Source organism: Geotrypetes seraphini, chromosome 8 (assembly GCF_902459505.1).
Source record: "Geotrypetes seraphini chromosome 8, aGeoSer1.1, whole genome shotgun sequence".
In the NCBI taxonomy this organism is placed as follows: domain Eukaryota; kingdom Metazoa; phylum Chordata; class Amphibia; order Gymnophiona; family Dermophiidae; genus Geotrypetes; species Geotrypetes seraphini.
Window position 1 is genome coordinate 178432352 of NC_047091.1, and position 22454 is coordinate 178454805.

Here is a 22454-nt window from a genome sequence, read left to right on the forward strand (position 1 = left end):
TTAGGAATTATGATTAAAAATACAATTGATGATACAGTCAAAGAAAATGAAAAACTTTTATTGAAAAAAATTACAGAAATGTTTGAACAATGGAATCCTTTACATCTTTCATGGTGGGGAAGAGTTCAAACAATTAAAATGATGATATTGCCTGTGGTTTGTTATCAAATGAGTATGATACCAATATTTTTTCAGGGGTCCTTTTATAAAAAATTAAACAATATTATTACAAAATTTGTTTGGTTTGGGAAAAGATCCAGAATAGCTTTAGTATCTTTACAAAGACCAATTGTGGAGGGAGGGGTAAATTTTCCAAATTTTTATAGGTACCATCAAGCCTATATTCTAAGACAGGGTATGTATTGGATCCTCCCAGATCTCATGGAGAATGTACCAGATTGGCTATATTTAGAATGGCGGCTCCTGTTCCCATTACATTTAGATCATTTAATTAGTATAACAATGCCTAGAAAATACAAAGATAATAGAATTTTAATAGACACTTGGAAAACATTAAGATATATTAATAACCTATCACCAGATCCAATTAGTAAATCACTAAATCAATCTATTTGGGTAAACTCCAGGATCAAAATTGGCGGATTTAAGATCGTCTGGAAACAATGGATAAATGCAGGAATACGAACATTAAATGATGTCATCTCAGACGGTTCACTGCTTAGTTTTTCACAATTGCAAAATAAATTTGGCTTAAATAAATCACAATACTTTAAATGGATGCAATTGAAGCAGGCCATTCAGATAGGGTTCTCTGAATGGAAAAATCTTAATACTCAATATAGTCTGCCGGTTTTATGTTTCCAGGCGGATTTCTTGGGACACCAAGCCGCAAAATGGTACAAATTGATATATGGATTTTTAAATAAAAAGAAGAAAACTGGTCTTAGAGATATTTGGAGTATTGAGATTGGACAGACAATTTCTGCATCTCAATGGCCACGATTTTGGTCCTGGAGACTAAGATCTACAAAGTCAGCATCTATGAGTCAAACATGGATGTTTTTATTACATAGAGTGTTATGGACCCCTACGCGCCTGCAAAAAATAGATAATACTAGATCCAATAGATGCTGGCATTGTAAAATAGAAATAGGGACGTTAGATCACTTAATTTTTTTTTGTCCCTGTGTAAATGCCTTTTGGAATCTGATTTGGCCCCAAATTAACAAATTACTAGAAAATCATGTAGGACTCTCATATGACACCGTATTATTTGGAACTGCAATGAGAACTCAGAGTCCGATCTCAGTAAACAATAATAAGCTGCTATTAATATTGACAGGAGTCGCCATGCAACAAATCACTCAAAATTGGAAAGACTATACCAAATTAAATTATACGTTCTGGTGGAACTCTGTCTGTCATATCTACAAAATGGAAAAAGTATTAGCATTACAACATGGGAATTTTCATAATTTCAAAAAAATTTGGCAACCATTGACTAATTATTCTAATGATTAGACTTCTTAGCACAATTACAATACTTATATAGGAATGGGGTGGTATATGTATAATTTTTAGAATCATTAATTGTAAAATGGGGAGGGATTTATAACTTTTGATTATATATAATTTATAATATATACTGTTTATAAATTAAGTTGTATTAATGATAGATACAATGATATATAGTAATTAATTATATTACTTGAGATTAAATTATTGTAAAAATTGAAAATTTAATAAATAAAATTTAAAAAAAAAATAAAAAAGTTCTTAAATCCCTATAATATACATTCCCACCCTTCCCCAATCTAATATATCCATTACTAATGTGCTATGAAACCTGATCATTGGAATATCGAGTGCCTAATCTCAATGCTCCAAATGTCCCTAAGACCAGTTTTTGTTTTTTTTTCATTTATAAATCCAGCTAACAGTATGTTTACGTGCATTTTGTTGGCAATTTAATAAAACATATTTGAACATAAATCCAGCTAACAATTTATACCATTGTGCGGCCTGGAAGTCCACCTAAAAGCATAAGAACTCCAAACTATATTGGTTATTAAAGATTTTTCCATTCAGGGAACCTGCCTGAATGGCCTGCTTCAGTTGCAACCATCTAAAACTTTGTGAATTACTAAGACCAAATTTATGTTGCAACTGTGAACAGTCAAGCAGCTTACCATTAGATATAACATCATCTAAAATACATATACCTGCTATCATCCAATACTTCCAGATGACCTTAAATCTGCCAATTTGAATCTTGGAGTTCAGCCATATAGTATTTTTTTAAACAGCTGCACACTAATGCCAACATTACCACACGGCCAGAAATGCAACAAATAGAAATAAAAGCCCTTTTTGACAGCTGTGCTAGAAATGGGTTTCATATGCAGGAAAGGCTCTTGTAACGATACCCGTTTACTAGCACAGCTTAATAAAAACACCCCAAATTAATTGTTTGTGAATTTGCATCAGAGTTCAAGCAGTTCAGATCAATTTTCAGGCTCCATGACAGATTCCTTTGAAGTGTTGAATTTTTAGTGATTTCCTTAGCAAATAGAAACAGAGAAACATGATGGCAGATAAAGGCCAAATGGCCAGTCGAGTCTGCCCATTCACCATCTCCTCCTATCCCTAAGACACAAGTGTCAAACTCAAGGCCCGCGGGGCAAATCCGGCCCGCCTGGTCGTTTTATGATGCCTCCAGTGTTACCTTGTGGTCGGATCCCTCCTCCTCACAGCCGCGTCCCACACCTTATCCGGAAGCATTCCCTCTGCCATTGCGACGTCAGAGAGAAGGCTTCCAGTTCAGGTGCAGGATGCAGGAGGAGCCGCTGCACGCAGCTCCATGCACACTATGGCTGTGAGGAGGAGGGAGCCGGCCACAAAATAACACCGGGAAGGGGGGGGGGGCATTGGACCGCGGGCCACATAAAACGGCCAGGTTGGAGCCGGCCAGGTTAGACACCCGCTGGAGGGAGGCACAGCATGGAGGGAGGGAGACAACAAAGGTAGGGGGAATGATTTTATTTTCAAGTTAGTGTTTGAATTGTATCAATTTTGAGCATTTTAATCTGCTGTCTATCTTTTGTACTGCTCAGGAAGAAATACATTTGTTTCTTTTTCTCTGGGGGGTGTATTGCATGCAGAATCTTGAATCTTAGGGTGTTTTAATATATTAGTACTTTTAGTTTTTGGTCCCGTTTTTGCATAGGGGTTATCTGTGTTCTGGTATGAACGAATGTTGAGAAGCATTCAGTGTGCTTTGTGTAGTTTAATTTTGTGGTTAACCATTACCATTATGTGTTAATCCTATATAATAAAACCCTAGCCGTGCATGCGCACTCTTACCTGCGTGCTTCCGTGATCTGTGATCAGTAGGTCTGTGGCGGCAGAAGTGCGCATGTGCGCATATATCGCTCCCTCTCTCCGTAGACACCAGGACTGGCCTGGACTCCCTGCTCTCCACCTCAAGCAAAAATTAAAAGCTGCGGTGTCGGCTCCTCTCACGAGCCGCACCAGCATCAGAGAACGCTTCCGACACTGGCGGAGATCATGAGAAGAGCAGCCGCGGCACTTTTAAACTTAAAAAAAACAACCTTCGGCCGCAGCAGGCCAGCCCGTGGGAAGGGAAGAGGGGACCGACAAAAAAGAGGACTCCAGCCACAGGAACGCAATAAGGGAAGGGAGGGGCATGGAGCAGGCTAGACCGCGGGAAGGGAAGGTGGAGGGGCCGAACGAAGCAGGACAGAACGCAGTAAAAGAAGGGGGAGGGGCCAAATGGAGCAGGCCAGATCGCGGTAAGAGAAGGGAAGGGAGGGTGGGGGAAAATGCTGCTACTGCTGCACAGGGACCTGGAGGGGAAGGGAAATACTGCTGCTGCTTCAGCACAAGAAAGTGGGGGGGGGGGGAAGGAGGGAAATGCTGTTGCTGCTGTACAGGGAAATGGGGTGAAAATGTTGCTGCACAGGGAAAAGGAGAGAAAGAATGAGAGACAGACAGCGGGAGGGAGGGAGACAGGAAGAAAGACAAAGGGGCAGGGAGAGGGACAGAAAGGCAGACAGAGAAAGGGGGCCAGGGAGAGAGACAGCGGGAGGGAGAGAGACAGAAAGACAGACAGACATATATTCTAGCACCTTTTAATGTAATGTAATGTAATGTAATTTATTTCTAATGTAACGGGCTTAATGACTAGTAAGATTAAATTGTGTGTGTATATATGAAAAATGAATGTAAAAAACGGTGTTATAATTAGTATTATTATGGGGGCGGAGATTGGGAGGGGTCTGGCCTGCGACTTAGCCTATGTTTTGGATTTCGGCCCCTTAATGTGATTGAGTTTGACTGCCCTAAGGGATCACACGTGCCTGTCCCATACTTTTTTGAATTCTGACACAGTCTTTGTCTCCACCACCTCTACCAGGAGACTTATTCCATGTATCTACCAACCTGAGAAAATTTTGACCAGCTTGATTTTGATATCTAATTATTCCCTAATGCTACTGAACAAGAGACTACTTTGTCAACTAATTTTAAAGAGCCATTTCAGCTGTACATGAGACTGTGACAGAGACTATGAAACTCTGCCCTTTCCTCGGGTGAGTTCGGCACTCCTTCTCCTGGCCAGCTGGAAGAAAGGCAGACAGTTAAGAAAGGGAAACAGCTTCAAGAGAAGGGGAGGGGGAGAGTTTAAGACCCAGGATCAGAACCAGGGGTCCTAGAGTGAAAGAAGAACATGGAGGACCAGGAGAGAACTGTAACTGTAACTGTAAAAAGACTGTATTTTAAAACTCTTTCAGAGGCAGGGTTGCATGAACTGTGCTTCTGGGTGGACGCGAAGGACTGTCACCCAGAACTCTGGACCGACTAAACTAAACTGAGAGTGACAGTGTATTTTGGGAAAGCAGCGGGTTTCTGTGAGGGGAGATCTGTGTAATTTAGTTCATAGACAAAATTGCGCGAGACAACGGCGCGCCGACAACTGAGCGCAGACAACTGAGTGCAAGGTTGATGGCGCGCCGAAGAAAACACTATTTTAAAGGGCTCCGATGGGGGGGGAGGGGAACCCTACTTTATTTAACAGACATCGCGCTGGTGTTGTGGGGGGTTTGGGGGGGTTGTAACCAGTGTTCCCTCTAAGCGGGCGGGTGTTGTGAGCAAACTTTTTTCACTGTGAGCTAAAAATATCGGGCGCCAGCAAGTTATGAGCCAAATAAATATGTTGTCAAAGTTGCTGATACATGAGGACGAGGTATTCAAAGGAATTTTAGGCCTACACGCTAAATTAAATAACGTTAAATAATATTTTTAAGAACACAGAAATTGTAGGGATGAAATGATATCTTAATAAATGTTTTACAACAAATGTAGTTATGTCTGTTACATCCATATGTGTAAACTGTAAATTAAAAACAGTCCAGAAGACAATACGTTTGATGCTTTCAATTTCTAGACCAGTGTTTTTCAACCTTTTTTGGGCAAAGGCACACTTGTTTCATGAAAAAAATCACGAGGCACACCACCATTAGAAAATGTTAAAAAATTTAACTCTCTGCCTATATTGACTATATATAAAGTAATTCTCTTGAATAGGAATCAAATAAACACAAAGAAAGTATTTTATAATTACTTTATTATGAAATAAAAATTATAAAAATTATAAAATACTTTATTCAGTGCGAAACCTGGGCCTGTTTGGCTGAACACAAAGCTGATATTCTGGCTGGAATGGAAGAAAGACACACACGTAGCTCTTCGTCAACAGCTCTCAGTCTCTCTCTGTATTTGGTTTTTATAGCATACAAAAATAGACAAATATACCCTCCATCCTTTTTATTAAACCACAATAGCAGTTTTTAGCGCAGGGAGCTGCGCTGAATGCCCAGCACTGCTCTTGACGCTCATAGGCTCCCTGCGCTAAAAACCACTATTGCGGTTTAGTAAAAGGGGACCATATTGTAAAATATAGACAGCAGATATAAATTCAGAACTGTGCATAGTAAGTGAAGGGAAGTTTTCATCTCTGGGAATTTACCCAGTTAACTATTAAGTTATTTGGGCAAATTCCTTTGAAAACTGTGGTAATACTGCCTCCACTTTGCTAAATTTAAAATAAAATCATTTTTCCTACCTTGTCTGGTGATTTCTGGTTGCACTTTCTTCTTCTGACTGTGCATCCAATCTTTCTTCCCTTCTATCAGCCTGTATGCTTTCTCTCCTCCACACCTCATTCCCTCCCCCAACTTTTTCTTCCTCTCTCCCTGACCTTTCTTTCTTTTTTTCTGTTTCTCTTCTTTCCTTCTGTTTCCCTGCCTGCCCCCTTTCTTTCTTTCTCCCAGCCTCCTGTCCAGCAGTAACTCTCTTCCCTTCCTCCCCTCCCAGCAGCATCTCTCCTTCTCCCTCTCCAGTAGCAGCTGTCCCTTTTTTTCCTAGCCCAGCAGCTTCCCAGATTCCTTTCCCTCCTCCCCTCCCAGAAGCATCTCTCCGTCTCCTTCTCCCTCTCCAGTAGCAGCTGTCCCTTTTTTTCCTAGCCCAGCAGCTTCCCAGATTCCTTTCCCTCCTCCCCTCCCAGAAGCATCTCTCCTTCTTCTCCTTATCCAGTAGCAGCTGTCCCTTTTTTTCCTTGCCCAGCAGCTTCCCAGATTCCTTTCCCTCCTCCCCTCCCAGAAGCATCTCTCCTTCTTCTCCCTCTCCAGTAGCAGCTGTCCTTTTTTTTCCTGGCCCAGCAGCTTCCCAGATTCCTTTCCCTCCTCCCCTCCCAGATGCATCTCTCCTTCTCCTTCTCCCTCTCCAGTAGCAGCTGTCCCTTTTTTTTCCTGGCCCAGCAGCTTCCCAGATTCCTTTCCCTCCTCCCCTCCCAGAAGCATCTCTCCTTCTCCCTTTCCAGTAGCAGCTGTCCCTTTTTTCCCCTGCCCAGCAGCTTCCCAGACTGATAGTGGTTTTCTCCCCTCCCAGCAGCTCTTCTTACTTCCCAGCGCAGCGATTCACGAAGGCAGCCTCGGGTCCTTTGTTGTGTCGCGCCGCCTCTGAGGAAAGAGGAAGTTGCATCATCAGAGGCAGCCGCGACTCAGCAAAAGCCCCGAGGCTGCCTTCGTGAATCGCTGCGCTGGGAAGTAAAGGAGAGCTGCAGAGAGGGGAGAAAGCCACTGTCGGAGGCTCCCCAAGATCTCTCCGGCCCAGCGCACGCTTCCGATGCTGATCTTGCAGAAGTTCAAATGAGTCAATCTTGCCGGTCCTGCGCTGTGACGAGAAACTTGTGCGCTGCGACCTAATATTTTGTGCGCCAGCGCACGCCAGCGCAGCTTAGCGGGAACATAACCCCCCTCATTATACTTGAAACCGAACTTTTTGCCTGTTTTTTTGGGAAAAAGTTCAGTTTTAAGTATAATGTGTGGGGTTACAATCCCCTAAACCCCTCACAACGCCAGCGCGATGTCTGTTAAGTAAAGTGGGGGGGTTCCCCCCCACCCCCGTCGGAGCCCTTTAAAATAGTGTTTTTCTTCGGTGCGCCGTCAACCTTGCGCTCAGTTGTCACCGTGTAATTCTGTGTAAATAAAAGCTTATTCTCCTTCCTCCCCAGACTGCTTGATAGCGCTTGTGTGACTTGTTTGGGTAACCAGGCTTCAGGTGTTACAGAGACTTTAGGGTAACCAGACATCCGGATTTACCCGGACATGTTCTCTTTTTAGAGGACGTCTGGGTGGCTTTTCAAAACCCGGCACTTTGTCCACCTTGGGTCTGCATCGGGAGAGCATCTGAGCATGAACAGATGCAAAGTCATGACATCACGCGCTTGCGCACATGTGTGTGATGTCAACTGCTTTTGCCCACTACATACGGGGAATTCAGGAAACGCCTAAAAACATACCTGTTCCAGAAATACCTAAACAATTGACCCGCTCTCCCACTCCCTCCTCTCTCCCTATTCCACCTGAACTTACAGCACTGTTATAAATATAATCTGTTATCTTCATCTTATCATAACTTTACGTTGCTATTTATCCGCAACAGGTCCTGTCGGACATTACCTACTAAAATGTACATATTACATTTTCGCTCAGCAAATTGTATTTCTATACTATTGCTCCTGATCTCTGATCTCTGTATTTCCTCTGAATATCTACTTATTGTATTTCGCTGAATGTCCAGCACTCTTGATTGTGGCGGTATAGAAGAATAAAGTTATTATTATTATTATTATCATGTCACACTTGTGCATGTGCACATGCCCGCCTGATGCGGCTCCGTGCATGAGAACAGGTTGAGGGGGGTGGGGCTGGGGGGGGGGCCAAGTGGGGTGAAACTGAGCAGGCCTGGGGCGGGGATACGGGTCCAGATTTTACCCCCCAGTTGTAATGACACTTAACTTTTCTGTAGATCCTTCTTCTCTTTTTCCCATTGGGTCATATTTTCCAGATTCTTTTGTTTTATTTCCTCCAAGCAGTTATTGGACAGCACCTGCTTCTGCAGCTGTTCGTCCTTTTCTTTCTGAATGTCCTTGATAAAATCTTCAATCTGACTTTTCAGCTTCCCCTTCTCAACCACAGAAGCTTCCAGCTCAGCCTTCAGGGGGTTCACCAGTTGCAGGAGTTCTATGAGTTGCTTGTTGATGCGAGAAATATCTTTGCTCTGCTCCGATGCCCAATAGCTCATCTCTGTGGCAGACAGTATCCTGTTGCCTAACATTTCTTGCACCACCTCCTGAAATTTACAGAGGGAAGAGGGCAGGCCTTGGCTCCGGCAGGCCTTGATAATAGCATTACTGACTTCCCGAAGACTGGCTTGAGCGGTGGCACAAGAATCGCATGGCACCAAGGCTGACTCGACTGTCTGACAACCAACAGTCCTAGTGTCCACAGACACCGTGTAGTATGAGCACTGAGACTCAGGGTTGGTAGTTTGCTGATCACTAGGTTGTGGATGGCTGGATCTGAGCAAAAAATTAGGAGATAAAGGCCCTTGGGATGGGGAACTCTTTATGTGCTCTTTCCCATCTATCATGGTCAGCATAGTTTGAAGTGTAGGATCATCATCCTTGTAGAACTTTTTCTGTAAGGTAAAATACACATGATTATACAATAAATTATAACACCCTACTTTACAATACACTTCCTTAACCAAAGATTCAACCCAAACCAGTTTATATCAAACAAAATCTGATATTGAAATGCATTATAATGGTGACCTAATGCATCAACAAATTAACATGATAGCAGGGATACGTATTTTTTTTTTTTTTTAATCTTTATTCGTTTTCATATCTTACAACAAGTGTGTAATATTCATTCAAAAATAAATTTTACAAATCACATATTTTGGAAAATGTTATTTCAAATGGTAAACTAATAAATCGCAAAGTTTTAGATGGTTGCAATTGAAGCAGGCCCTGAATGGAAAACCCTTAACAATCATTATAGTTTGGAGTTCTTATGCTTTCAGGTGAACTTTCTGGGTCACCAGGCCGCACAGTGGTATAAATTGATAAGTGAATTAGTTAAAAAGAAGCCTAAAAATGGTCTTAGAGATATTTGGCACATTGAGATTAAGCATTAGATTACTGTGTCTCAATGGCCACGGATTTGGTCTTGGAGAATGAGATCTAAAGTCTCTGCATCTATGAGACAAACTTGGTTTTTTCTCTTACATAGAGCTTTTTGGACCCCAATTAGATTACAAAAGTTGAATAGCTCTAAGCCTAATAGATGCTGGCATTGTAATCTCGAAGTAGGGACTCTAGATCATTTATTATTTTATTGTCCCTTTATTTTAGCCTTTTGGAAATCTATTTGTGGTTAAATAAATTGTTTATTGGAAAACCATGTGGCATTATCTTATGATACAATTCTATTCGGAATATCAATGAGGGCACAGAGTCAAATTTTGTCTAACAATAATAAGCTTTTATTGATCATGACAGGAGTCGCCATACAACAAATCACATTTAATTGGAAGAATTGGAATAGACTCAATTATTGCTTATGGTGGAAATCATTATGTCACATCTATAAAATGGAAAGAGCAATTGCTATACAAAGAGGGAACCATAATAATTTTAATAAAATCTGGGGGCCATTGACAAGATATTGTAATGAATAAATACCATTTTTCCATTATAAATGCAATAAGAAGGAAGGGATGGGGGGAGGGATTTTATAATTTTATTAAATATTTAGATCAATAATAAAGAATATTGTATATGAGCTTTGTGAACACATAGGTTACAGTTGGATTGGGAGGGCATGGGTTAAAAATTTTAATGTTTTAATGTTGAATATGATAGAGATTCAAGTGTTGTATTCAATTTTCAAAAAAGGATCGAGAGGAGAACCGGGCAACTACAGACCAGTGAGCCTTACGTCTGTCCCTGGAAAGATGGTTGAAGCACTGATCAAGGATAGCATAGTCCGGCACTTGGATACACACGACTTGCTGAAACCTAGTCAACATGGGTTCAGGAAAGGGAAATCATGTTTAACGAATTTACTTCAATTCTTTGAGACCGTGAACAAGCAAATTGATAGTGGAAAGCCGGTGGACATAATATATTTGGACTTCCAGAAAGCGTTCGACAAAGTTCCACATGAAAGACTTCTCAGGAAACTACAAAGCCATGGAATTGAGGGAGACATACAAAGGTGGATAGGCAAATGGCTGGAAAACAGAAAGCAGAGAGTGGGCATAAATGGGAAGTTCTCAGACTGGGAGAAAGTGACTAGTGGTGTGCCCCAGGGCTCGGTACTTGGGCCGACCCTATTTAATATTTATATCAATGACCTGGAAGACGGAATATCCAGTGAGATCATTAAGTTTGCAGACGACACAAAGCTATGCCGGGCAATCAGATCGCAGGAGGATAGCGAGGAACTCCAGAGCGACTTGTATCAGTTAGAGAAATGGGCAGAGCAATGGCAGATGAAGTTCAACGTGGAGAAATGCAAAGTAATGCATTTAGGTAATAAGAATAAGGAACACGAGTATAGAATGTCAGGCGCAACTCTGGGTAAGAGCGAACAAGAAAAGGACCTGGGTGTACTGATAGATAGGACCCTGAAGCCATCGGCACAATGTGCGGCAGCGGCAAAGAAAGCAAACAGAATGTTAGGCATGATAAAGAAAGGAATCACGAGTAGATCAAAGAAAGTCATAATGCCGCTTTATAGAGCAATGGTCAGACCACACTTGGAATACTGTGTCCAACATTGGTCTCCCAACCTAAAAAACTGCTGGAGAGGGTGCAGAGACGAGCAACGAAGCTAATAAGAGGTATGGAGAACTTGGAATATGAGGAACGACTCAAGAAATTGGGACTGTTCTCCCTTGAGAAGAGGAGGCTACGAGGGGACATGATCGAGACGTTCAAAATACTGAAAGGCATCGATAAAATAGAGCAGGAAAATAAATTATTTACATTGTCCAACGTGACACGGACAAGAGGACATGGTTTGAAGCTAAGGGGGGACAAATCCAGGACAAATGTCAGGAAGTTCTGCTTCACGCAGCGAGTGGTGGACGCCTGGAATGCTCTCCCAAAGAAGGTTATTAAGGAATCCACTGTGCTAGGATTCAAAGGCAAATTAGATGCACATCTCCTTACGAGAGGCATAGAGGATTACTTGAAGAAATTTGACTTTTAGTTCTCATTGACATGCCGAACAGAATAGTATCATAAGATAAAGCTACGTGATTTTCTAGAAGACAATTTATTTGAGACCAAATAGATTTCCAAAAGTTCATAATGCAAGGACAATAAAATATTAAATGATCCAGGGGGTCACGTGATGTGTTGAGCCGAGCAAGACGTGCTCTGCTCGAGCTCCGGGGTCCCGGGTCCTCTTATGCCCCAACGAGTGCACATTTTCTTGCGATTTCCCTGTGTCTTGGTGGGAGTAGTTCATGGACCGTTTTGCCCAGCCGGTAAGCCCTGTAATGAGCGGCAAAGTGACTCGGGGAGCGAAGGATCGGGAGGCGCGACTGCACCGCGCTGAACTTAAGATGGCGACCGGGACACCAGACGCGGGTCCTGAGCTCCCGCTGTCGGAGGCGCATATCGCTGCTCTTTCCGCTTCGGTGGTGCGGGCTCTAGATGCCAGGTTTGAGCAGTTGTCGGGTCAACTCTCCTCTTTGGAGTCCCTGGTCACGGAAACAACGCGCCGGACCGGAGAACTGGAAACCAGGGTGGCGCACGTGGAGGAGGCCCACTCTGCTTCGTCGGCAGATCTGACCTCACTTAAAACACTAATTGCTCGACAGGCAGATAAAATCGAAGACCTAGAGAACCGCTCGAGACGGGATAATCTTCGTCTAATAGGTCTACCTGAGACGGTGTCTGACTCCCGGCTGCACACCACCTTAGAATCCTGGCTTCGCACAGCATTACCTCTTCCTGAAGGTATGGGCATCTTGCGGCTGGATCGGGCCCACCGCCTGGGGAGGCGCAGTGAAGACCACACCAGAGCACGGGTCACTATTTTCAAAGTCCATAACTCTGCGCATAAAGTGGAATTGATGAAACAGTACCGTCAAAAGCGCAACCATCTTACCTTTGAAGGAACACAGATTCGTCTTTTCCAGGATTACTCTCCAGCACTGCAGGAGCGAAGGAAGCGGTTTTCTAGAGTCTGCTCCGCTCTCTTTGATCGTCAGCAAAGGTTCCAGCTGCTCTATCCGGCACAATTGCGGATCTGGACTGCTACAGGATGGAAAAGTTACACATCAGCGGACGATGCTCAGGCATATTTGGATTCCTTGCCGGGGGAGGCTGGACCTTCCTCGGTCCCCTGAAACTTTCCTTTCTGTGCTGGTATTTCTGCTTCTGAGGTGTTGTCCTGGCGCTGCTTGAGCACGGACCTTAGATTTTTCCTGGCTGACCAGAGGGCGGGATGCTGAGCGGCTTTCTCCTTTTAGACATGGATTCACAATTGTTCATTGTTGGCTTGTTGCTTGTTCTATCCTGTGGATCCTTGTTTGAGGGCCAGCTTGATGGTTCTGCGTGCACTTGAAGCCCTGTTTATGGGGTCCGGGCTTTTGCCCCTCTGGCCTCTGCTGCTGTTGAATAACCGGGGTATTTCCGGATGGCCCCCTATTGCTGCATAATCTGAACGCTTGGCGATTAGTCGTTGGCCAGGACTTGTGCTGCTTCAGATTGGATTGATGCAGATTTCACCTGGAGTGGATCCACCTGTGGAGCTGGGCCCGGTGGTTGAATTCGAGACTTTGGTTCTTCGTTCTTTTGAATCGCAGGACTCTCTGGATGAACAGTCCTTTATTATGTTCTGTATGGATGCGGGTTGGTCCTGTGTGTTGGGGGTATGGATGGACGATTGGTGTTGGGCTGGGGTTATGGTACGAATGTCTATATTGGATTTGACCTTTTGGGAGTGGATGGTGACAACAGTGCCATTGAATGAGTATGTGTGTCTCAGTGGGTGCCTGTAGGGGACTCTCAGGGACTTCTTTCTGTGTACCTTGAGAGACACATTTCTATTACTGGATGTCTGGTGGCGCTACTTGGGTTGGGTTATGCTTCTGCTTGTTACTTGAGATGTTATATCCATCATATGCTCATGATTGGTTCTGGATGGGTACAGTGGGATGGTCAGGTGTGAACTATTCGGGGGATTATTTATGTGGATTGTGATCTGGGCGGGTGGAGTATGGGGATAGAAGGTTTGGGGCTGGGGGGACTCGGGGCCCTGTTCACATTTGTGCGTGACTCCTTCTCTCTCCCGCTTTGGAGGTTGGCAGATATAGTCTGCGGAGGGAGGGGGTTGGGAGTTGCTGCACAGGGCCCTTAGACCACTAGTGGGTCGTATGAGGGACGGGGTGGGGATGGTGGGGGGGAGGGATGGTGGGGGGGAGGGTGTGCTGGGCTTTCCTCTTGTTCTTACCTCTTCTTCTTTTCTCTTTCTCTTTTTCCTCCTTCTTTCTTCTTCTTCTTTCGTGTTCCTGAAACCTGGTATTTGGCCTTCTGTCCATTGGTGGCAACTCGGGTCTGGATTGAGGAGCTGGGAGCGGGTCGCTGGCTGGGACGACCTTGCTCTCGGTTTTATTTCTGGTTCTGTACCGGCTCCTTATCCTTCTACATTTTCTCATGAAGCCTCTTAGATGTATTTCCTGGAATATAAATGGTGTCACTTCACCTATTAAGCGACAAAAAATTTTACGAGCCTTGAACCGTCAGAAGGCTGATTTAGCCTTCTTGCAAGAGACACATCTGTCAGCGGCAGAGCATGCTAAGCTTCAAACTTGGTGGGTTGGTCAGCATTTGGGAGCACCGGCGATCGATCGGAAGGCGGGGGTTCTGATTCTGATTCGGAAGGGGTTACCCTTTGTCCTCCAAGAGCAATGGGCAGACCCGGGGGGGAGGTATATCATTGCTAAGGTGCTTATTCATCGTCAACCCCTGATTCTTTGTAATGTTTATGCGCCTAACAATTATGAATCTCGATTTTTCTCCTCACTTATTCGTCTTCTTGGCCAACATTCTGATATTCCATTGCTTGTGGGAGGGGATTTCAATTGTGTTCATGATCCTTTGCTGGATAAGTCGCTCCCTGCTCCTCAGGATCGGATGCAGCCTACTAGGGGAATTTCTTTACTTTGTTCTTCTTTAGATGTTCTTGACGTTTGGCGGACGCTTCATCCAGGTGAGCGTGACTATACTCACATATCTAGGGCTCATGCCTCTTTATCACGGATTGATTACTGGCTGACTTCTAGCTCTTTGTTTTCTCAAATTGAATCGGCCACAATTGGCTCCTTCGACGTCTCTGATCATACCATGCTTTTGTTAACCCTACATTTGGATATCTCTTCCCCGGGCTCCTTCCGTTGGCGATTTCCGCTTCGATTGTACAAGGACCCGAAGTTTCAGGAGTTCTTACTTCAGAAATGGTCTGACTATCAATTCCATAATATTGAACATCGGAATGATTCTACTCTCTTCTGGGAGGCAGCGAAGGCAGTGCTCCGCGGTGAGATCTTGGCTTATTCCAGTCATCAACGTCGCGCTCGAGATAGGGAAATTTTGCAATTGGAACGTAGGGTTGGTGACCTCCGTCGGCTTTACAGTCAATCTCACACTTCTTCATTGCGTTCTCGGCTTTTAGCCACCCAGAGTCAACTTCAGGAGCTGTTACATGCTAGGACAGTCAAGTCGCTTGCTTATTATAAGTATCAATATTTCCGACATGGGAATCAAAGTGGGGCACTCTTGGCTAGGGTGGTCCGTCGATCTACGGATCGTACTCATATCTTACAGCTCCGCTCGGCAAGGGGGGATATGGTCAGGACGGATGCCGAGATTAATGCAGTGTTTTATGATTATTATAGGAAGCTCTATTCTCAACCATCTGATTTAATGGAGGGCTCTGTGTATTTGGACGGTATTACCCTTCCGTGTATATCCGCTCAGGCGGTGGCTAACCTCAATACCCCTATTACGGCTGAGGAGGTGTCCGGTGTCATACAGAAGGGTTCTTTACTGAAGGCCCCTGGACCGGATGGTTTCAGGATGGAATTTTATAAACTCCTACACCCTTCGATAGCATCAGTCTTGGCGGATACTTTCACAGCCGCCATTCATCGGGGTGCTCTCCCGGATTCTCTCACTTCTGCTCAAATAATAGTGCTCTTGAAGCCCCAGAAAGATGCTACCCTTTCTTCCTCTTATCGCCCTATTTCGCTGCTGAATGTGGAGGCTAAATTGTTCGCCAAGGTTTTGGCTAACAGGCTGGCCTGTGTTCTCCCTGATTTGATTGCTTCCCCGCAGGTGGGGTTTGTGCAGGGGCGTACTAGTGTGAAAAACATTAGATCCATATTGGCCTCTTTGGAATTTGTGGAGAGAACCAATATATCTTCCCTTTTGGTCAGCTTTGATGCTGAGAAGGCCTTCGATCGGGTCTCCTGGAATTTTTTATTTGAGGTCTTGACTAGGTATGGCATAACGGGTTTTTTTCAGGATGCGGTTCGGGTACTTTATCATTCCCCTACAGCCTTTGTTTGGGCTAATGGACATTGTTCTTCTTCATTCCCCATATGTCGTGGTACGCGTCAGGGCTGTCCTCTTTCCCCATTGCTCTTTGCTCTGTCGTTGGACCCTTTGATCCGGGATATTCAGATTAATAAAACTATTTCCGGTATTCGCATTGGTTCTTCTGAATTTAAAATCTCGGCTTTTGCGGATGACCTCCTGGTTCATGTCTCGAACCCCGTTGTCTCTCTGTCCAATCTGATGGCCACTTTTCAGGAATATGGAGATTATTCAGGGTTTAAGCTTAATCTTGACAAATCTTTAGCGTTGGCCACGTCTTCATCAGTACGGGACTCTTGGCCTGGGTCCTTTCCCCTTCAATGGGCTTCCTCTTCGTTTCGCTACTTAGGGATAATACTGACACCGTGTACCTCTGGGTTATATCGTGTTAACGTTGACTCCCTGTTAAGTTTTTCGGCTGAGTGTTTTGCTCGGTGGGCTCCATATCCTTTGTCCCTGTCGGGCAGGATTCATTTGTTTAATATGATTCTTTTTCCTAAATGGCTTTATACTTTGCAGTTACTCCCGTTATGGCTTTTGAAAAGGGATATTACTAAATTGCATTCTATGCTTTCTCGATTCTGTTGGGGGGGACGGCGTCCGCGGGTGGCGTTGCGTTACCTGTTTGGTGACTGGAAGGGTGGGGGCTTGGGGCTACCGCATTTTCGGTTATACAATGCTGCTTGTTTGATGCGCTATTTGGGTGAGTGGCTTTCGGACCGCCAGGATTTTACTCCGAAATCCTATGAGAAGGAATTTTTTGCCCCTTGGCACATCTTGTCCTTGGTACAGGTCCCTCGTTCTCAATTACCGGTGTCACTTCGGGGAAGTTTGTTGTTGCACTCTCTACGCATCGTCTGGTCTTTTGTGCTGGACTCCTGGAAAGGGACTCCCACGATTACTAGATACTTACCTATTCAGGGAAATCTGCAATTTAGCCCCGGCATGGAGAATGCTAGTTTTCGTGAGATGGCGTCCTGGGATTTTACGTTACTTACCCATGTGCTTCAAGTTGATGGTTCTTTAATGTCTTGGGAGGCTCTGGTCCGGTCTGGGGTTTTTGCTGTGGGTGACTTCTTTGCGTTTCGACAACTCCATCATTATATTCATTCTCTCCCCCGAGCTGCGCTGGCGTTTCCTATTGAGGACAATTTTACAACACTTTTAGATCCTTATTTGGAAAATGGATTTACGGTTTCTGGCCTTTATAGAGATTTCAGGAGTTGGTTGGGAACGACTGATCGTACCGTATTACAGGATCATTGGTGTCGAGATCTAGGGATAGCCCAAGACGCTTTGGATCTTTCTTCGTTGATTGCTAGAATACCAGGAGTGTCTGTCAATGCTGATCTTCGGGAGTGTCAGTTTAGGATTATACACCGAGGCTATTTCACGAAGAGTCAGTTGTATTATTCAGGTTTTACGGACTCTCCTTTGTGCCCCAAATGTCTCCAGCAACCTCACTCGTTTATTCATGCCTTTTGGTCTTGTGTGAAAATCAAGCGTTTTTGGAGGCAGGTTCTATCTTATGTGGAGCGTGTTTTGGGATTGACGCTTCCCTTTTCGGCAGCCGGTCTCCTGCTGGATAAATATGAGGCCTTCTGTTTACCTGATTCGGGGCAGCGGCAGTTTATGAGACGGGTGGGGGTGCTGGGGAAGAAGGTAATTCTATCTGTTTGGATTGGAGATACTTTGCCCTCTTTTTGGGCTTGGAGGAATCGCTTGCATGCTCTGCTGCTGCTGGAGCGGAAGGATGCGTCTTTCAGCTTACACAGAAAGCGTCTCTTCCTTCGAATCTGGAATTCTTACCTTTTTTCATTATCTCCGAGGGCTCGAAGTGACATTTTGAATTCATTGTAATTCTTTCTGAGGCCCGGGCATGTTCCATCTTTGAGGAGGCACCAGGTGTTCTTTCCTTTCTTTTTCTTCTCTTCTCTTTTCTTATCTCTTTTCTTTCTTCTATCCCTGGGGGCATTTACTTCTGTTTTGGTAAGGAGTCTTTGAGTCTGTTTTAGACCAGGGGGTTTTGGGGTGGGGGTGGTTTGGGTGGGACTGTGGGATTTGATGACCTGTACCTGATTATTTTCTCCTGTTATTATGGTTTATTTGTTTGTGGGTTTGACATAGGTTATTTGATAATAAGATATAAATTTTGAAGGAATGATGTTGTATGTAGAGCTTGAAGAAGTGGAGCCTTCAGAGTTATGGCCCTGCGTATTGCAAACTCTTATTCGTGAATGACATATCTTGCTCTGTGGGTACCGGTTGTACATGTCCTTTCCTTCAATAAAAATTGTTTGAACATAAATGATCCAACGTCCCCGCTTCCAAATTACAGTGCCAGCATCTATTAGACTTAGAGCTATCCAACTTTTGTAAACGAACTAGGGTCCAAAAGCTCTATGTAACAGAAAAAAACCAAGTTTGTCTCATAGACACCTTATTCTCCAAGACCAAATTCATGGCCATTGAAACGCAGAAATATGATGCTTAATCTCTATGCTCCAAATGTCTCCAAGATCAGTTTTTGTTTTTTATTCAAATATCCAGATAGTAATTTATACCACTGTGTGGCCTGGTGTCCCAGGAAATAAGAACATAAGAACATAAGCAGTGCCTCCGCCGGGTCAGACCATAGGTCCATCACGCCCAGCAGTCCGCTCCCGCGGCGGCCCAAACAGGTCATGACCTGTCTAAATCACCAGAAGGGGCCCCCATGCCACCTTGGTTTCCTGATGAGTCCTATCTTCCCATCGAAGTCCTAGCCCTCCGGTCTTGCACATGCACGACCTGGTTGGGTTTCTATACTTTCTCAGTATCCCACGATCCCTTTATCCCCCAGGAATCTGTCCAGTCTCTGTTTGAATCCCTGTACCGTACTCTGCCCGATCACTTCCTCCGGTAGCGCATTCCAAGTGTCCACGACCCTTTGGGTGAAGAAAAACTTCCTTGCATTTGTTTTGAACCTATCTCCCTTCAGTTTCTCCGAATGCCCCCTCGTACCTGTTGTCCCCTTCAGCCTGAAGAATCTGTCCCTATCCACCCTCTCTATGCCCCTCATGATCTTGAAGGTCTCTATCATATCACCCCTGAGCCTCCTTTTTTCCAGAGAGAAGAGCCCCAGCCTGTCCAACCTCTCGGCGTATGGGCAGTGTTCCAGCCCTCTTACCAGTTTCGTTGCTCTCCTTTGGACTCTCTCAAGTACCGCCATGTCTTTCTTGAGGTACGGCGACCAATATTGAACGCAGTATTCCAGATGAGGACGCACCATCGATCGATACAATGGCATGATGACTTCCCGCGTCCTGGTTGTTATGCCCCTCTTTATGATGCCCAGCATCCTGTTGGCTTTTTTCGAGGCCGCTGCGCACTGTGCAGATGGCTTCAGTGATGCATCCACCAGCACACCCAAGTCTCTCTCAAGACTGCTTTCTCCCAACAATGCCCCCCCCCATTTTGTAGTTGAACAACAGGTTCTTTTTCCCTATATGCATGACCTTACATTTTTTCACGTTAAAGCGCATTTGCCATTTGTTTGCCCAGTCTTCCAGCTTGTCTAGGTCCCTTTGCAGGTCCTCACACTCCTCCCTGGAGCTAACTCTGCCGCACAGTTTGGTATCGTCTGCAAATTTTATAACCTCGCACTTTGCCTCCTTTTCCAGGTCATTGATAAATATGTTATAGTTTATAAATCTTTATTCATTTTCTTATGTTACAACAAGTGTTTCAATAAACTTATTAGAAACTTGAATATACACACTTGATTAACTCATATATTAACATCAAATTTAACATTTCATTAGAAAATTAATGTTATATAAAGTTATAATATTATGCAAGAAATTTAAATTTATATAATTCTTATTCCCTCCCTCCCTCCCAATCAATAATACATAAATTCAATTTTATTGTAAATTCATTCAAATATTAAATTAGTAAGTAATAAACAGAATTAAAAGCCCATCCCATTCCCTTCTATTCAAATATCTTATCTTGGGAAAAGTTAATCATTCATTAGAGAAATCTGTTAACGGTCTTCAGATTTTTCAAATTTTATTCATGGGAAAATTTATTATTCTTTACAAAAATCTTTTAATGGTCCCCATATTTTTTGAAATTTATTCATATATCCTTTATGTGTTGCAATAGCGAGTTCCATTTTGTATATATGGCATACAGAATTCCACCAGAACATATAATTCAATCTATCATGTTGTTTCCAATTGAATGTGATTTGTTGTATTGCTATTCCAGTTAGAATAAATAAAAGTTTGTTATTACTTGATGAAATTTGGCTTCTTGCTCTCATGGTTGTTCCAAATAATATAGTATCATATGTCAAGGCTACCGGATTTTCTAACATTCTATTAATTTGGGGCCAAATTGATTTCCAGAATGATAAGATAAATGGACAAAAGAATAAAAGATGATCTAATGTCCCAATTTCAATATGACAGTGCCAGCATCTATTAGATTTTGAGCTATCTATTTTTTGCAAACGAACAGGGGTCCAAAATGCTCTGTGAAGAAGAAAAAACCAAGTTTGTCTCATAGATGCTGACACCGTACATTTTAGCCTCCAAGACCAAAGTCGTGGCCATTGAGATGCACTAATTTGGTGTTTTATCTCAATGCTCCAAATGTCTCTAAGACCATTTTTTGGTTTTTTATTTATAAATCCAGATATTATTTTATACCACTGTGCGGCTTTATGTCCTATTGAGTCCATCTGGAAACATAAGAATTCCAAACTGTGATATTTAGCAAGGTTTTTCCATTCAGGGAACCCTTCCTGAATAGATTGCTTCAATTGCAACCATTTAAAATATTGTGTTTTATTAAGACCAAATTTATGTTGCAATTGTGAAAACTCCAGCAACTTATCATTTTTTATTACATTATCCAAAATACGAATGCCTGCTGTCATCCAATGTTTCCAGATGACTTTAAAACCGCCAATTTTGATCTTGGGGTTTAGCCATATTGTTTGAGTAGTTGATTTACTAATTGGAATTTGAGTTAAACTACTTATGTATCTTAGAGTTTTCCAGGTATCCATAAATATTTTATGATCTTTGTATAACCTTGGCATTTTGATACTAATTACATGACTAAGACGTAATGGAAATATAAGTCTCCATTCCAGCCAGAACCAGTCTGGAATATTATCAGTGGGCTCTGGGAGGATCCAATACATACCATGACGTAAAATATAGGCTTGATGATACCTATAAAAGTTGGGAAAATTTACCCCTCCCTCCTTAATTGGTTTTTGCAACGACACTAAAGCAATTCTTGGTTTTTTATTAAGCCAAATAAATTTTGTCAAAATTCTATTTAATTTTGTATAAAAAGATTCTTGAAAGAAAACTGGTATCATCCCCATTTGGTAGCAAATTACAGGCAAAATCATCATTTTAACTGTTTGTACTCTTCCCCACCATGATAAATGTAAAGGATTCCATTGCTCACACATTTCTGTCGCTTTCTGTATTAGACATTTTTCATTAATTTTCATTGTTTCATCTACCGTTTTTGTAATCAAAATTCCAAGATATTTAATAGATTCTTCCTTCCAAACAAAAGAGAATGTATCAAATAATCCTTTTGTACAATATACATTTAGAGGAAGAACTTCTGATTTATTCCAGTTAATTTTATATCCTGAAAAAATTCCAAATTTCTCAATTAGTTCAAGTAGATATGGAATGGTAGATTGTGGATTCCTCAAATATAATAATAAATCGTCTGCATAAGCAGATATTTTATATTCTCTGTCTGAATGAGGTATACCTTGTATCTCCTTTGCTTGTTGGATAGCTAATATTAAGGGTTCTAAAACAATATCAAACAGCAAAGGAGACAAGGGACATCCTTGTCTAACTCCTCTCTGTAGATTAAATTTTTCTGAAAACGTATTATTGATATATAATCTTGCAGAAGGGGAGCTATACAATGTTTGTATCATTTGTATGAATCCAGTACCTATACCAAACCATTCCATTGCCTGATACATAAAAGGCCATTCTACTCTATCGAAAGCCTTTTATGCATCTAATGAAACAGCAAAAGTAGGCTCATTCATTTTCTTTGTTAAATATAGCATATGGAATGTTAATCTGGTATTGTGAGATGAATGTCTTTGAGCAACGAATCCTGTTTGATGCATACCTATAATGTGGGGGAGAGCATTAGCCAATCTTAACGCAAGTATTTTTGCTAATAATTTTCCGTCTACATTTATTAAAGATATTGGCCTATAGTTTGAGACCAAAGTGGGATCTTTATTAGGTTTTGGCAAAACAATAGTTAAAGATTCTGCTATAGTGCCATTAATATAACCTTTATTGAGTTGGTATTGATAAAGATTTAATAAATAGGGTAATATAAAATTTTGAAATGTTTTATAGAACTCCACCGTATATCCATCACCACCTGGAGCGGATCCAAC

The 22454-nt window shown here is 42.7% G+C and overlaps 1 protein-coding gene across 6 annotated transcripts in view; it reads right to left on the bottom strand.

Moving 5' to 3' along the window:
- CCDC157 (coiled-coil domain containing 157) overlaps nucleotides 1-22454 on the bottom strand; it is a 116288-nt gene that overhangs the window by 72420 nt on the left and 21414 nt on the right. For 5 of the 6 annotated variants that reach the window (XM_033955697.1, XM_033955700.1, XM_033955699.1 and 2 more), the window contains exon 4: nucleotides 8340-9021. The exons of the other annotated variant lie outside the window; for it this stretch is intronic. In XM_033955697.1, coding sequence (XP_033811588.1) covers nucleotides 8340-9021 — 682 coding nt within the window. The remainder of the gene's footprint in view (nucleotides 1-8339; nucleotides 9022-22454) is intronic. 6 annotated transcript variants of the gene reach the window in all.